The following is a 16,124-nucleotide window of genomic DNA, read 5'->3' on the forward strand; positions in this document are numbered from 1 at the left end:
GGGCAGCATTATTTCCTGCAAATTGTAACCAAACTTGTTTGAGTAACTGACTGAACAAGAAATAGGACTGAGTGGACTTGTGGGATCTAAAGTTTTACATTGTTTTGTTTTAGAGTGCAGGCTTGATTTTTTTCCCCACATAATTCTACCTTTGTAAGTTCAACTTTCATGATAAAGAGATCACACTACAGTACTTGCACTAGGTGAATTGAAAAAAATGCTCTAGTTTTTTACAGCGCAAGTATTTCTAATAAAAAATAAATACGAAGTGAGCACTGTACACTTTGTATTCTGTGCTGTAATTAAAATCAATATATCTGAAAAATGTAGAAAACATCCAAAAATATTTAAATGAATGGTATTCTATTATTGTTTAACAGCATGATTAATCGCGATTAGTTTTTTTTAATCACTTAACGCTTGATGTTATAAGTAGGGCTGTCATGCTGGCAGTAAATTGTTTGAGGTAACATTTAAAATCTCAGTTAAATATAAATCTGATCTTAAGAAACTGAGCTGAAGTTTTCTGGATTTTGTGAAGAGCATATCAAGTTTCTCTCTCACTTCATTGAAAATCTTAGTTTAAACTGTAAGAACTATACTTACCAACAGGTACTTTGCTCACCAACTAATTACTTCTAGTAACTGAAAATAAGTATTATGATTTAGCAAATGCATGGCAGAAAAAGTTTCCTACCTTTTCATGGGCAAAGGCAGTGACGAAGTGGGGGGAAAAGACACCCAGTTTCTGAAGAATTAAAGTTTTCATTCAAAAAACTAAGACCATGATCTTCACATTTGGGTGACTAATTTTAGGCACTGAAGCCTGAAACTCTGCCCCCCTCCATCCCCCAAGTTTCTACAATATCACAAATCTGACCCAAACTTCTATTCCTTATGATTTTGAAGACAATCTTCCAGATGAAAGCCAACATAGTTGTCTTCCTGAATGTGCAAGTAGAGAGAACTGCCTCTATTCACATAGATGGGAGGGGTTAATGACCATAGATGGTGAAGATTTTCATCAGGATTTGCTGCAGCATTGTTAAGGAATTCAAGAGAGGCATACGGGTAAGGAATTCAAGAGAGGCGGGCACTGACAAAACAACATGGCTCTTCAGACAGTGAGAGTTGCATTTGAAAAAGTGAAGTGTGAGCTAATGGACATTAACTTGCCATATCTTACTATGTATGCTTCTGGACCAAAGCACTTGAGCAGGATACTGAGTTGTTCCCAGTTTAAGCGGACTGTAGCAGATCTGATCAGGATGACAGTAGCACCTTGCTAAAAAGCCATGCAGGATGCTGAAATCAGCAAGAATGATGCTGGCAAATTATCCTGGTTGGTGGCATGAACAGAATGCTTAAAGGGCAGCAGACTGCGCAGGATCTGTTTGACGGTGCTCTTACAAAACAGTTAATCCCAATAAAACTGATGCTATTGGTGCTGCTATTCAAGGCTGGTGATGTCACCGACATGCTGCTGGTGGACATGACTCCCGGTGGACATGGCTCCCCTGTGCCTGGGAATCAAGATGATGGGAGGTGTCTTCATTCAGCTCATCAACAGGAACACAAAGATTCCAAACCAAGAAAAGCCAGGTGTTTTCTATAGCAGCTGATGGACAGACTCAAGTGGAGATTAAAGTGTGCCAGGGTGAGAGAGATGGCTGCTGACAACAAGCTTCTTGAGCAATTCACTCTGGTTAGAATTTCTACAGTTCCACATGGAGTGCCCCAGATTGAAGTCACTTTTGACACCGACGCTAACAGCACTGTTCACATTTCAGCAAAGGATAAGGGACAGGACGCAAACAGCAAATTGTGATCCGGTCTTGTGGTGACCTCAGCAAAGATGGAACTGAGAACATGGTGAAGAATGCAGAGAAATATTCAGTGAAAGACAGATGAAGAAAGGAAGGTGTCAAAGCTGGGAAGATGGCAGAAGGCATTATTCCAAGATAGAGGAGTTTAAGGATCAGCTGCCAGCAGATGAGTGCAACAAACTGAGGGAAGTCAAGTATCAGGAGGGTAGCCGTGTTAGTCTGGATCTGTAAAAGCGGCAAAGAGTCCTGTGGCACCTTACAGACTAACTGACGTATTGGAGCATAAGCTTTCGTGGGTGAATACCCACTTCGTCAGATGCAATCTGACATACATGTATACACACATATACATACACACAGTATAAGTTTTAAACAATTTAATACTGTAAACAGCAATGATGATTATGAAGCTTGGTCGAGGTGGAGTCAGAGGGTGGAATATTTCCCAGGGAATGCCTTACTGCTAAATGATGAACTAGCACTTGGCTGAGCCCTCAAGGGTTAACATTGTTGTTAATGTAGCCTCAGACTCTACAAGGCAGCACAAATGGAGGGAGGGGAGACACACACCCTGTGTGTGAGAGAGAGAGACACGCACGCGCATTGCCCCTTTAAGTACGCTGACCCCACTCTAAGTACACTGCCTTTTTAAGTAGATATGCAAGTTGAGACAGCAGTTGCTGCCCACAAGCTCCTTTTGTCCTGAGCCCTGTTGATACCTATTGTGTCCCCCCCACTGCTCTGTGGATGGGGTAAAGGAGTGGGGGGAAGGGAGACACCTTGACATTAGCACCCCTTTCCCCCTCCCGTCCCCGCACAGCAAGCAGGAGGCTCCAGGAGCAGCACAGGGCAGCGGGAGGCAGAGACAGCTGAACTGCCGGCAATTGATAGCCTGCTAGGCGACTGCCACACAGGGAACTTAGGGGAGCGGGGAGCTGATAGGGGAGCTACCGGTCCACCCTGGTTCCAAGCCCCCACCAGCTAGCTCCAACTGGTTGCTCTTCCTGCAAGCAGTAGACAAAGCAGGCGGCTGCCAAACAACGTTATAAGGGAGCATTGCACAACTTTAAACGAGCATGTTCCCTATTGATCAGCAACGTGACGTTAACCAGGATGACTTTAAGTGAAGAGTTACTGTACACAGACTGGAGCAGGAAGAGGGTGAAAGTTCTGAAGCTTGGAAGCAAAGGGACCATCCTGAGCTGAAATGGGCAGAATTCAGTCTGTCTTTGCAGTATTCTATATGCAGTTTCTTTAGTGTATAAATGTAATGATTCGTCTACTAGATAAACCTTCATTTGATGAAAGTTAATTCATGCAAGACAAAGTTCTAAAGGTTCAGTCTTGTGGTATTTTCAACTGAGCAGCCAGGGGATTCACTCATCCTTTACTCCTGATACTTGACACAATAGTGTACTAAATTTAGGTCGAACTTTTGAAACCATGTCACAAATGGTGCAGGGACAGGAGTCCTGATGAAGCCTGAAACAGAACACCCCCCAATGGATCCTCTTTGTGGAGCTAAGCACTTGTGGTCTGATTTGTAGTAGGTCCTGGGTTCAGCAGTGGCTGGGTCAGCTACATTACTAGACAACGTTAAATCTGCAGCTAACTTAGTATTCTTGTACCCAGTGATGAGCTGCCAAAACCTTAACAACGGGTTCCCTCCTCACCCCATGAGGGGGTCGTTGCCCACCCCTGCCCCCCTGTGGGGACTCCTGCCCCATCCAACCCCCCTGTGTTCCTTGACATCCCCCCCAGGACCCCTGCCCCATCCACCCCCCTCCTGTCCCCTGACTGCCCCCAGAACAGGGCAGGAGGGTCTCATGGGCCACCGTAGTGGATGGCCACCCCACCCCTAAGAGCCAGAGGCACCTGCCGGGGGGTGAGATGGGGAGTCCCGGCAGTGCTTACCTGGGGCAGCTCCCAGGAAGCATCCGGCAGATCCCTCTGGCTCCTAGGGGCGGGGGAGTGACTGCTCCCCTCACTGATCACATCAAAAGTGGCGCCTTAGGCGCCGACTCCCTGGGTGCTCTGGGGCTGGAGCACCCATGGGGAAAAATTGGTGGGTGCAGAGCACCCACCAGCAGCTCCTCGCCCCGCGCCCAGCCCACTGACGCTCCGCCTCCTCCCCTGAACCCACCGCCCCGCTCTGCTTCTCTGCGCCGGCTTCCCGCGAATGAGCTGTTTGGCGGGAAGCCGGGGAGGGTTGAGAAGCAGGCGGCGGCTTCCCGCTCAGGCCGAGGGTGGCGGAGGTGAGCAGGGGTGGGGAGCGGTTCCCCTGCAGCGCCCCTCTCCCCCCCCATACCATGCACTCACACACACACACCACTGGTGGTTCCCAGCCAATGGGAGCTGCGGAGCTAGCACTCGGGGCAGGGGTGTTACACAGAGCCGCCTAGCCGCACCTCTGCCTAGGAGCAGTAGGATATCTTGCTGCTTGTGGGGAACCGCCCCAGGTGAGTGCCACCCTCCCATGCCCCTCCTGCACTCCGAACCCCTCATGCCCGTTCCTCCGTCTAGGAGCAGCAGGGACATGTCGCCGCTTCTAGGGACCCATGTGGAGCCAGGTAGGGAGCCTGTCAGCCCCACGCCAATCGGACTATAAACCGGACTTTCAATGAATATCAGAAATGCTGATTTACAGAGCTTTCCGGTTGATAAAGCGCCGATAACACAGCTTTTACTGTAATTAGTCATCGCCTCTTGTTTTTCATATCTTGGAAGGAGCTGCAGATGCAGGCTTTATAGATGGTGAGTTTTTTGTTTTTTAAAAAGGAGAAGTGAAGCCACACTTAGCTTGACCGTACAATTCCATACATTCAAATGATCATGAAAATTAAAATGCCAAACACAAAATATACAGGCCTTTAAGAAACATTTTGCCTTTTCAGTTCATTAGTAAGTTTATCCTGGGATGTGAGTTGCATAAAGAAATTTTTGAAGATCAGATGTCCTGAGTTCTTAAAACTCTATTTTCCCTCTTGAAATGTAAAAAGAGCCCCATATAAAAAAGCTAGTCTGATTTTAATTAGGAGTACAATAAAACATGGATTCTAGAAAACAGATGTCATCCTTGTTCACTAGGTATTACTACAACAATCACATCAGTGTTGAAACTGTTGAAAAGGGTATATTTAATAAAAGTTAATGACTTGTTAAAACCTCCCAGTGTTGTAATACAAAACAGTTTTATTGTACTGTAAGCACGAAGTGTTGCAGCTTGCTCAATTTTTCATTTGAGCTCCTTTTCAATACCATGCAAGTTACAAATGTATTAACTTTGCAGATTTTTCCTTAAATGTTTAGTAAATATACATTCATATACTACTATTTAAAATATTTTGCTAATTTCTATCTCTCTACTCCAAATAGTCCATACTGTGTCCAAACTAAAATCTTGGACTGTCTCTCTGACATCTTTTCATGGATGTCTCGCCATCAATTCAAGCTCAACATGGCTAAAACAGAGCTCAAACTCTCCCTGCTATCTCATTTCTCATTGACCATGGAAAATACCATCAACCTGCCTGTCACTCAGGCCCATAACCTCAGTGTCATCTCTGAGTTGGAGCCCTCACACACAGATCATCACATCCAGGCTATGTCCCAAGTCTTGCGGATTCTTTCAGCATATCATCTCTTAGGATGCACCCTTTCCTATCCATCCACACAGCTGAAACTCTAGTCCAGGCTCTCATCTAGGATCTCAGTTACACCACCATCCTTTTCTCTGGCCTTGACAAATACAATCTTGTCCATCCATTCAGAATCCTGCTGTAGAGATCATTTTCCTGTCCCCTTACTTTGACCATCTCCCCCTGCTTTGTATCCATCCACTGGCTCCGTCTTCTCTGGTGTATTAAATAATCAACAACTCCTACTTTTGATCAGCCCATGCTGCCAGCCTCTACCACCCACTTGTTAAATTTTCAAGCAAGCACCTTTGTGCTTTCTCCGATGCTAACCCTAAGACTTCGAAGAAGCTCTCCATAAATATCTACAAAACTAACTCAATCCTTCTTCAAACTCTGCTCTGCCATGATACCCACAAAAACTTTACAACAGTTAGGCTGTGGTGGCTGAGACCACAGCCTCTCACTGTTTTCTTGCACTCCTCCATCAGACTGCCTGTGTATCCATCTGTCTGTCTCTTGCCTGATACTTAGATTGTAAATTCTTTGGGGGCAGGGATTATCTTTTTGCTCTGTTGCTACTGTGCCTAGCACAATGAGGTCCTGGTCCATGACTGGGACTCCTACGAGTTACAATACATACATAATAAATTATTAATAGCGATTATCTGTAGGATGAAAACATGAAGCCACATGTGGCCAACTGTTATAAATCTCCATGAGGTCTGAAGTAAATCTAGTCAGTTTGCAATATAAATCAAGTTTAATAACTATCTATACTCTCCTAAGAGCTACTCATAGAGTGATATTCTTGAAAGGTCAGACTTCCAGTGCCAGCAGGGCAGTTTAAAATGTCTCATATATATCAATGCAAAGGCTGTAGATGTCAAAATGGAGGACACTGCCATTATAAGTCTGGATCTTACAGACTTCAACAAAGGGAAACAAATACAGGTCAGATACTATATATGTATACATCTGATGAGGCGTTCACCTTTATCAGCTCGCTTATTTTGAACAAAACACCTTCGGCCAGATCTTCAGGTTGGCGTATACTCACATAGCTTCAATGTAAATTGGCATAGCTCCATCAGTTGGTGGATCTGGCTCCAAAAAGAACCCTAGGGAATGTTGGGGTTTGTGATTTACACAAACAGTATTTAAAGACACACTGCTGGAATACATCCATATTAAAACAATTTCTCCATTTCTAATGGTTTTGAAATGCTAATCTTTCAAAACTGAAAAATCTTACCTACAACATTATAAATAGCATTTTTATGGTAGGCCAAATCACACCAGTTCCTGGAAGCTAAGATCCATAATCTGAATTCTTCCCAGACTGCTGAACATCACTTCAAGCACAAACAATGTTCTGCTATCCTTGTCTATCCTCGACCACTCTTTGCATGTTCTCTCTGTGTTAAGTTCCACAAATTTTCCCTCCCCAGGTAGTATTTGGAGGGATTCTTTCAGTGTTCCTCCAGTTGCCCAAGAACACACTTGCCATGGCAGATGCTCTGGCTTCATTCCTAACAGATATCCCAAATAATTCCATCTTCTCTTCTGGATAGCTTTAGAGAAAATGAGCTGTTGAATGCTCTGATAAATCTCAGCATTTGTTATAAATTCATTCCATTTAATATTTAGTATTTTTCTAAGGCATTTAGAGACTTGCCTGTACCTTTGGGGGATTTCCAGCTATTACATCCATGCATTAAGACAGATATAATATTTGAGTTGAACATTTGTAGTCTGGTCTTTAAGTTGTAGACTTTCGATGACCAAATCTTGTTTAAGCTGGGGACTTCAGCTGCCACTTTACCAATTTGTGACATTATTTCCTTATGGCCCTCTCCACTGGCTTGCATGCATGTTATTGCCAACATATGTGAATTAACTCACTTCTTTCTATTCCTCTGCCTTCTAAAGTAATGCTTGAGTTGGAAGTTGCTGGGATTCTCATTTGATTTTTCCTCCCACAATTGATTATTAACCCCATCTTTTTTGCAATGCTGGTCTTTATTTGCATGTTGGTTGAGCTGTCACTTAGGCTAGCTAGATCAGCACAAAATAGATCTTCTATACTGTTGTTAAGCTGCCTTGATTATATTAGTTATTTTTACTGGCATACCATAACTCTTAAAAATGTTCCCAATTGAATCACAACAGATGCATCAAATGCTTTCTTGAAATATATGACAACTGGTTTTTGCCATAGGACATTCTCTTTGATTATTCTTCTTAGGGGAAAATCTGGCGGACACATGAGTTTCTGGGTTTTAGTTTAATACCACTACCACACTCATCTCCCTAAATATGCCCTGGCTAAGCAAGTACCAAGGACATTCAAAAAAGTTGGTTCATTCTCTGTAATTATGAGCAGAAGAGACTAAACGGAAGAAGTTTTCAAAGTCTCTTAGGTTCCTGACAACCACAAAAAAAGATAAGAGTTTCAAACAAACAGTAACTGTTAATGACAGTTTCTACTGATGATTAAAAAATACTTGATTGGAAAAGATGAATTTGTTACCAACAGTCTCAGTGTTCTCAAAAGACTTATCAACTTCTATACCTAATCCAACTACACAGAGGAAACAAAAGGTCTTATGCTCAAATAACTTTGTTAGTCTAAGGTGGCACAAGTACTCCTTTTCTTTTTAAAAGGTCTAAGGTTCCCCTCAAATCATCCAAAGGAGGAAGTTGCAAGCACCAGGGAACAAGTGCATGCTGTTACATCACTGACATCAGTCCCAGTCACACTAGCACCAAGGTCTCCCTCTTCCATCAACAATGGGCTGAGAAGAAAGTATGAGAATTTCTTAGGTCTTGTCTGGACTGGCATAAAATGTGTCTTTTTAAAATACACCTTTTACCCTAGCTTAGATAAGCTCTTACTAGACAGAATGTTCACCATTTCTCATAAAAAGATGGGGAGTGCAATGGGGGAAGGGTATCTTCTTTCACCTCACAAAGAGCCCTAGTACTGAGCCAAGAGCTAATTAATGCCCCCCAACCATGGTAACAGCATCAGCTCCTTCCTCCCCCCCCCCCCCCCAGCAGTGACTGGATGCATCCTGACGAATGAGGGAGAGGAGCCAGAAGAAAGGGCAGCATGCTAAAGGAGGCCGCAGCGAACTTGGGATAACAGACTCTTACCACTGCTCCCTGCTGCTGTATGCCTGTTGTGTACCAGCTGACAACTTGGCCTATCAGGCCTTCTCTACACTACATTTTTCCTTAAAGTTTCCCACCATTGTTACAGATTCACTGGTGGTAGCAACAGCGGTCATCTAGTGCAGACCAGTTGCTGGTATTTCAGCTGCATCAGAGCAGGCCTAGATAGCATGGAAATTAAAACACCGGCTCTCATCCACACACTACCTATGCTAGTTCTCCCACTATTATCACTGATGGAGCCACACCGGAAAAGTTAAAACAAGGCTTCAGTAGCTACACTTCTCCGACTTGCATTCTCTCACTAGCAGGAAGATTCTGACCAACCAGCAGTCACAAAACTGTTGCCCACTCCTCTCCCTCCTGTTTGCAGACAAGTCGAGGGAGAAATATTCCTCTCAGACAAGGATCTAGAGATGTGTAAAGGCAGATTTTTCTAACAAAAATGGAAGTGGCAGGGAACGGCACTGTGCTTGCTCTGCCCTTTTTCCATCCTCAGAAGTAACAGGAATGTCAAGTCTGATATTCCCCTGTTTTTTCAGGAAGACTTTTGGTGGACCAAAGAATATGAACTGGAGAGCTGACTCGCAGGGCTTGTCTGCATAGGGAAATTAACTGGAATAAAATATTTCACAATAGCTCACTCTGTGAGCTCACTTATTCCAGCACAGGCGTGGTCACATGGAGAGTGGTCCCAGAATATTTTTTTTCAGAACAGTTTACCACAGGGCAAGGGTGCTGAATCTTTAATGAAATCCTTTATCCAGAATGCTCATTAGTCAAGTGAAATTAAGTGTTAAAGTTGTAAACAATAAGCGACTAAAAAAAAAAACATTTCTCCTTCCAACTGTTCAGTTTTCTGTCTTTTTACTCTTAGGATATCAATTTCACTAGTTCTCCAGGCACCATCTAGCAGTCAAAGGAAAAGAAGGCTGGATTTCTAATGTGTAAAAACCATACACAAAAATTTGCAAATTAAACACTTTTCATGCCTTCTTTATAGGTTTTTTTTTAAGAGAACATTTCCCTGTTTTCCCTTTTTAAATTATCACCTTTAATGTTCAATTAGTTATTTTCTCATTTAGGATAAAATTATATAGGAAACATCCCCACAAAGAGAACAATGTGAAAAAATTAAGCAATGCGTGTTTTAGATGTTCCCTATTCAGAAGCAGGGCTTGGTAAATCAGCTGGCCCCAGACAAGACAGAGGCTTGCCCTAGCTAGCTAGCAATAGTACTTAGCTTAGATTCTGCAAATGTTGATTGTCTATCATTTACCAAAAAGTTTCTAGCCCTTGCACTTGTGAAGATAATTTGACATTAGATTATTGTTCGAAAGCTAGTCCTTTTCCAAATCTTGGCGATAGATTGCTCCAGGGCCACTTTTCTGTTACTCATAACTTTGTTAAACATCAAAAAAGTAAAATTAACAAAATTCTGATAATTTTTATTGATGATATTCAAAACTTTGTGCATATCATGTTATGCATACTTAGTAAAGCAATGAGAAGCTGCAGAAACAGACACTGGAGCTAATTACTCTGATGCGCCACACAAAACATGGCTGATTAAAAAGGTAAAGCAATGGAGACCATTTCCCCCCCCTTGCAGAAACAGGAAGTACTTATGCATAAAGAGACAGAAAATCTCCCCCTCTCACAACACCTGGGGAGGTGCGACTTCACATTTTTCAGACTTTTACTAATCAGTAACTGATATTGATGACATAGATTAGCCTTTTTGGCTGAGTTTCCCACCACTGCTCACACTGGCAGAGCTCAGTGTTAACAGTGAGATTTTTTTTAAAAACACAAAGTCCATGATGAATGGTTCCAGAGATAAGATGCTGGAATAGCCTCAGCAAAACGGTCATCCCCGCTCATCATCTGTGTATCTGTTGGCCTTGGAACTTGGCTTCTCATCAGGTTTTGCTGGTGGAGACCACACCCTCCTTTCTCATGCTGGAATTGAATAATGGATGTCTAGTCAAGTTTTTAAGTCCCAACTAAGAATTAAACATGCAGACGATAACTGTAGTTTTAATGAAACTAGAAACCAAATATGAGTGTTGCATTATAGACATGTAAACTACTGGTATATAAGGCATACTGAACACCCGAGATTACCTCTTAAAATTCTCCTGTATGTTACCCTTAATAGATAATATTTAAAACAGAAGGAACAATTTACTCCAAAAGTTATTGAATACTCAGGAAATAAATGTTATAGTATCAAGAAAGAAGATGATAGCGTTCTTGTTTAGTTTCCTTTTCTAGTATGTGTAGTCACAAGCAGCATGTCTTTAATAATATTAACTAGTTTTACTACGCAGCACATACACTTAAGATGGCGCAAGCGTCATGCTGCTAATGGTGAGCACAGAGAAAAAACCCTGTTGGCAGCACCAAGCATTTGTACCCAGTTTATAAAATTTAGGGGGCTAAACATTACTTTAGCATATACTATCCTTTTAAGCTGGATTACTTTTGTTTTTGGCCAAATTCACACCAAAGAACTGAACAGTAGAGTAAGAGACCCTATTTGGAAATAAAGGGTAAGCATATTGGTATTATCCTGTTTAACAAAAGCCCAAAAGAATAACAACCGAGGCTTACTAATTGAAAACAAAAACCCCTCTCAGAGACCCTGTTTCTCCCCACAAGGCACAAGTGGCAACAGGCCTCCATGAACCCATACTGAAGATGGTTTAACTGCAAGGGAAGAGGCAAAACCCAAATAATTGTCAGTAATATGTCAGTTTGTTAATTATACTGGGCTCAAGTGTCCATAAGGAATGAAACTAGAACTACAGAAGTTCTGAGCTATATAAAGCAGAATGGCTTTCAAGTGTCTTTCAAAGTTTTCCATGAGTCAGTAAGTCCATAAGCCACCAATTCACATTTAAAATTACTATCATCACTGATCTACATTTACATACAGCTTCTCTTTTTCATTCTTCATATACCTATAGCTACTCACCTACATAATTAAGTTCAGGACTTCACAGCACACTCAACTAGCAGATAACAAGTCTCACTTTATATCCTCTTGCAAATACTCATGAATCGGACGTACCCAAGTGTTAAGATTCCTTTATTCTTATACTAAATTCCAGAGTAAACTGTCAAGTAAGATGGTTTCCCAATCTTTGCTGCTCCTGTATTTATAGTATTGCAACTTTTTTTCTGCTCTATGACAAATACTAACTTTTATCCAAATTCTTACAAAATTACAAAATTTAGTTCTGTTTCCAACATCGTCAGGGGGGAAAAAAAAGATGGAAACCACCACAGGATTTATGTTGCGTCTCCAAATATGAGAGAAACTTGAACATTGATGCTTATTTTTAGTTTTGTTAACGTGGTGTAAAATAAGAGAGATTCAACTAAATGAATGTATGAGAGTAGAAAATTTAACTATAGTGAGTCATCATCACTAAAGCTTTGGCTCAAATGTTGCATTTCTGTAGCTTCAAGAAAACATTACTGGAAAATGGAAAGAATCAGCTTCAAAGAATCCTTCAATACACACAGTCAAACCTAACCCACCTCAAACAATTTGGGACTGTTAAGCAACATTTGATGTTTGCAGTACTGTAGATATGTTGGTCCCCAGATTTTAGAGAGACAAGGTGGGTGAAGAAGAGCTCTGTGTAGCTTGAAAGCTTGCCTCTTCCACCAACAGAAATTGGCTCAATAAAAATATATGACCTCACTCATCTTGTCTCTCAAGTAACACAGACTTTCAACAAGTTCTCTGCTCCAAGTTGCATAAATGTCAACTCATGTCCTTCCTTTTATGGCTACCCACATCTTTGCTCTATGCATTTATAACATCAGGAAGAGTATTCCTAAATTACAACTTAAATTTTATACTGTTTCTTTTTCAAACAAAAAACATACTCCACAATACTTTAGAGTTAATACAACTTCACAGGAAGATTCAGAAGGAAGTTCTTCCCACATTGAAGTAGGTCTCCAGGAAGCAGCAGCCAATAAATTCTCATTCTTGAGCTTCACCTTTAGCTTATCCCCTCCCTCCTATGTACACTGATTCTTACACCGAAAAATAAAATAAAAATAAAATGGCAGATCACATCCAGCAGCAGCAGGAAAATGGGAAAAAGCTGCCAAATACAAGAGGGTGGTCAGAAAAATAACAGCCACGGACACAGAATGAAGGGACTAAAAAAACTGAACCCTCCATACCTTTTCAAGACCAGCCTTTAAACTGGGCCAAGCTCAGTAAAGGTCATTTACTTATGGTGCAACATTTTCTATGAGGCTTCCCGATAGTTATTAGCGCTGAGTGGAACACATGAGTTTAGAACGGGAACCACCCATATGTACCCTACTTGTATGCATTTTGCTACATAAGACTTTTTTTTTTAAATTGAAACAAATTGCAATTGGTGCAAAGGTAGCACTTCCCCCACAAGTAAATTGCTCAGTATTTTCACATACAGTATTTGCGACCTCTAGCTGCACAAAATCAATATCCACCAGAAAAAGCTAGTTCAGCCACAAAGATATTTAATTCATCTCACTTCCAGTATGATTTAAATAGTAAAGCCTTTTATATCTTTCTCTCATTTGACCTTCTCAGATGATTCTCTGATACAAAGACCAAGATAACAAATCTCAAAAAAAACCAGGAGTACTTGTGGCACTTAGAGACTAACACAGCTGCTACTCTAAATCTCAAAAAAGGTATCAATATAGGGTGACCAGACAGCAAATGTGAAAAATCGGGATGGGGGAGGAGGGTAATAGGAGCCTATATAAGAAAAAGACCCAAAAATCGGGACCGTCCCTATAAAATCAGGACATCTGGTCACCCTAACAACAACAATATAAACATACTCTGCCTTCTGCAGATGGAGATTAAATTAATCCCTCCTCAAAGCGCATTGGTGGAGTTTGTTTAATCTAAAAACCTAATAACCAAAATACTGTGCTCCCCAGCAAACTCTACACCTTCAACATACAATAAGGTTTATTTCTCGAAGCTTTCATTTCCCCCTTTTGAATCTGAATTAAAAATTCTTAGAGAAGAAAGTTATTTACACTTTGGAACATACATTGTTCAGTAAACTCTCTTTTCTAGAGGATCAGCGTCTTGAAGAGGAATTTTTACTTATGGGTTCAAAATTTTAAGAATCTCCACTCTTCCTCCCTCCCCCCCAACCTCAACAAAAACCAGCCAATTATGGAAACCAAAACTGCAGAAGATGCCTTAAAAAAAACAAAAAAAAACAGAAAAACCCCCGACGACGACGTCACAGTTCATTGTTCACATATCCCTTCCAGTACAAACAGCACTCTGGAGTTGTTTTCAGTATCAGAACACCTCATCACATTTGTACCTTTCAAAAAAATACTGTGTTGATTTTCTCAGCATATACAGACATTCTCTTCCTTCCCAATCTGGCTTTAAAAATCCATCAATTTTTGAAATAACTACTGAACAGCTGTGTATTTTCGTTTCTGCTGCCTGTAACCGTTCTACCTTTATTAATCTGGTGTATCTATTTTCTGACAGATTGTAGAGAGCTTTAAACAAGAGTATGGTTCTTATTAATACAAATCTACACACTAAAAAGCCACCCCCTCTTCTCATCCAAACACTATTACACTCTCAAGCACTCTTTTTCTTTTTGCGAATACAGACTAACACGGCTGCGACTCTGAAACCTGAAATTATACACAGAACATAGTCATGAAATCAGGTGCACACACATCACAGTTAATCAACGGCAAGTCATTCCCTACTTACTCCAAGCCAAGAGCAGAACAAGGGTGGGTTTTGGGGTTATTCTATTTTATTTTTTTTTAAGTTGTGTAATGCTCCGTGTGGCAGCAAAAAAGCAGCTCAGGCCACTGAATTCCACCGGGCCTATGCATTAAGTGTCACTGATGTGAATCAATTATCTTGGAGACGAAGATGCATTAAACAGAACGGCCAAAAGCTCCCCGCGCAAATCCTGGATATTAATTTTCTGAAATCCAGCTTTTGCACGCCCCTCCCCCGCAAAATGGCGACGTGGACCGCAGGGAGGAGGAGGAGGAGGAGGAGAAACGAGAGTGCAGCACCCTCCGGAGAGGGAATAGAGGCCGATGGGGAGGCGAGGGGGGTTGTGGGGGGGCAAGAGGGGCGCCCGGGGGCAGGGAAGGAGGGATGGGGGGGAAAGGAAGGGAAGGACACAGTATAACCGGGGCAGGAGAAGGGGAATGTGACAGGGGGTGGAATGAAGGGGGCAGATCCCCGGGGGGTCTCCAGCCCCCCCCCCCCCGGGCAGGCTGGGGTGGGAAGCGGGCGGCGGGGCGGAGAGGCGGACGAGCCCCAGCCCCACAGACCGGGCGGCGGGGGGGTAGTGGGGATTAGGCCCCGGTGCCGCGGATGGGGCGGGCGGCGCAGGCCCGAGGAGGAGGGGAAGCGCCACGGGGAGCTAAAGAGGCAGAGGAAGGCCCGGGGCAGGGGAGGATCGCGGCTGGGGAGCGGGCCCCGGTACCTTTTTTTCTCGCCGGTGATCTCCATGGCGGCGGCCCCTGTCGCAGTCCGGGCCGGCGGCTCCAATCCCCGCAGGGGGTAGCGCGGCGCTGGGGGGAGGCGCAGCCGAGGGGCCGGGGCTCAGCGCATGGGGCAGGCGGCGGGGCCTGCGGAGGGGACGGGCTCGGCGTCGGCTCTGACCGCACAAGGCTGCGGGCTGCTCGCTCCTCGCCGAGCGCTGGGAGGCGGAGGACGAGGGGGCGGGCGGGCAGGCGGCCGGGGCCGGGCCTGCCAGGCGTCGCACCACTGAGAGGCCGCGCCGCCGCCCGGCCCCCCTCGCCGGCTGGGTCAGCTGAGCAAACAGCTGGGCGGGGGCTGGAGTCTCACGTGTTGGGCTGTGTGCGGGGCGGGCTGGGGACGAGCCCCCCTCCGCCCGGCCCCCGGCGACACGGCGCGGCCTGCAGAGTGCTCGGGGCGGGGCCAGGCTGCAGCGTCCCCGAGCCCGCCACCCCGGGCACCCCGCGGGGCCGGAGACCCCCCCGCCGGGTCCCCGAGCCCGCCACCCCGCGGGGCCGGAGACCCCCCCGCCGGGTCCCCGAGCCCGCCACCCCGGGCACCCCGCGGGGCCGGAGACCCCCCCGCCGGGTCCCCGAGCCCGCCCCCCCGGGCACCCCGCGGGGCCGGAGACTCCCTCCCCGCCACCGGCACCCCGTGCACACAGCAGGACTAGAGACCCTCCCCTCTCCCGAGCCTGCCAGCGGCATCTGGCGGGGCTAGAGACCCCCCCCCCAGCCTGCCACCGGCACCCCGTGGGGCTAGAGATCCACACCCCTCCCCCCCAGCCTGCCACCGGCACCCCGTGGGGCTAGAGATCCACACCCCTCCCCCCCAGCCTGCCACCGGCACCCCGTGGGGCTAGAGATCCACACCCCTCCCCCCCAGCCTGCCACCGGCACCCCGTGGGGCTAGAGATCCACCCCCCCCAGCCTGCCACCG

At 44.7% G+C, this 16,124-nt stretch overlaps 1 protein-coding gene across 1 annotated transcript in view; it reads right to left on the reverse strand.

The window, feature by feature from the left end:
- Window positions 1-15,483, reverse strand: part of HIF1A (hypoxia inducible factor 1 subunit alpha) — a 41,886-nt gene extending 26,403 nt beyond the window's left edge. Inside the window, exon 1 of the mRNA XM_073349905.1 lies at window positions 15,151-15,483. Within this exon, the coding sequence (XP_073206006.1) occupies window positions 15,151-15,176 (26 nt within the window). The 5' untranslated portion in view covers window positions 15,177-15,483. The remainder of the gene's footprint in view (window positions 1-15,150) is intronic.
- Window positions 15,484-16,124: the final 641 nt, after the last annotated feature.

The sequence above is a fragment of the Lepidochelys kempii genome, chromosome 6 (genome assembly GCF_965140285.1).
Source record: "Lepidochelys kempii isolate rLepKem1 chromosome 6, rLepKem1.hap1, whole genome shotgun sequence".
NCBI classification, from domain to species: Eukaryota; Metazoa; Chordata; order Testudines; family Cheloniidae; genus Lepidochelys; species Lepidochelys kempii.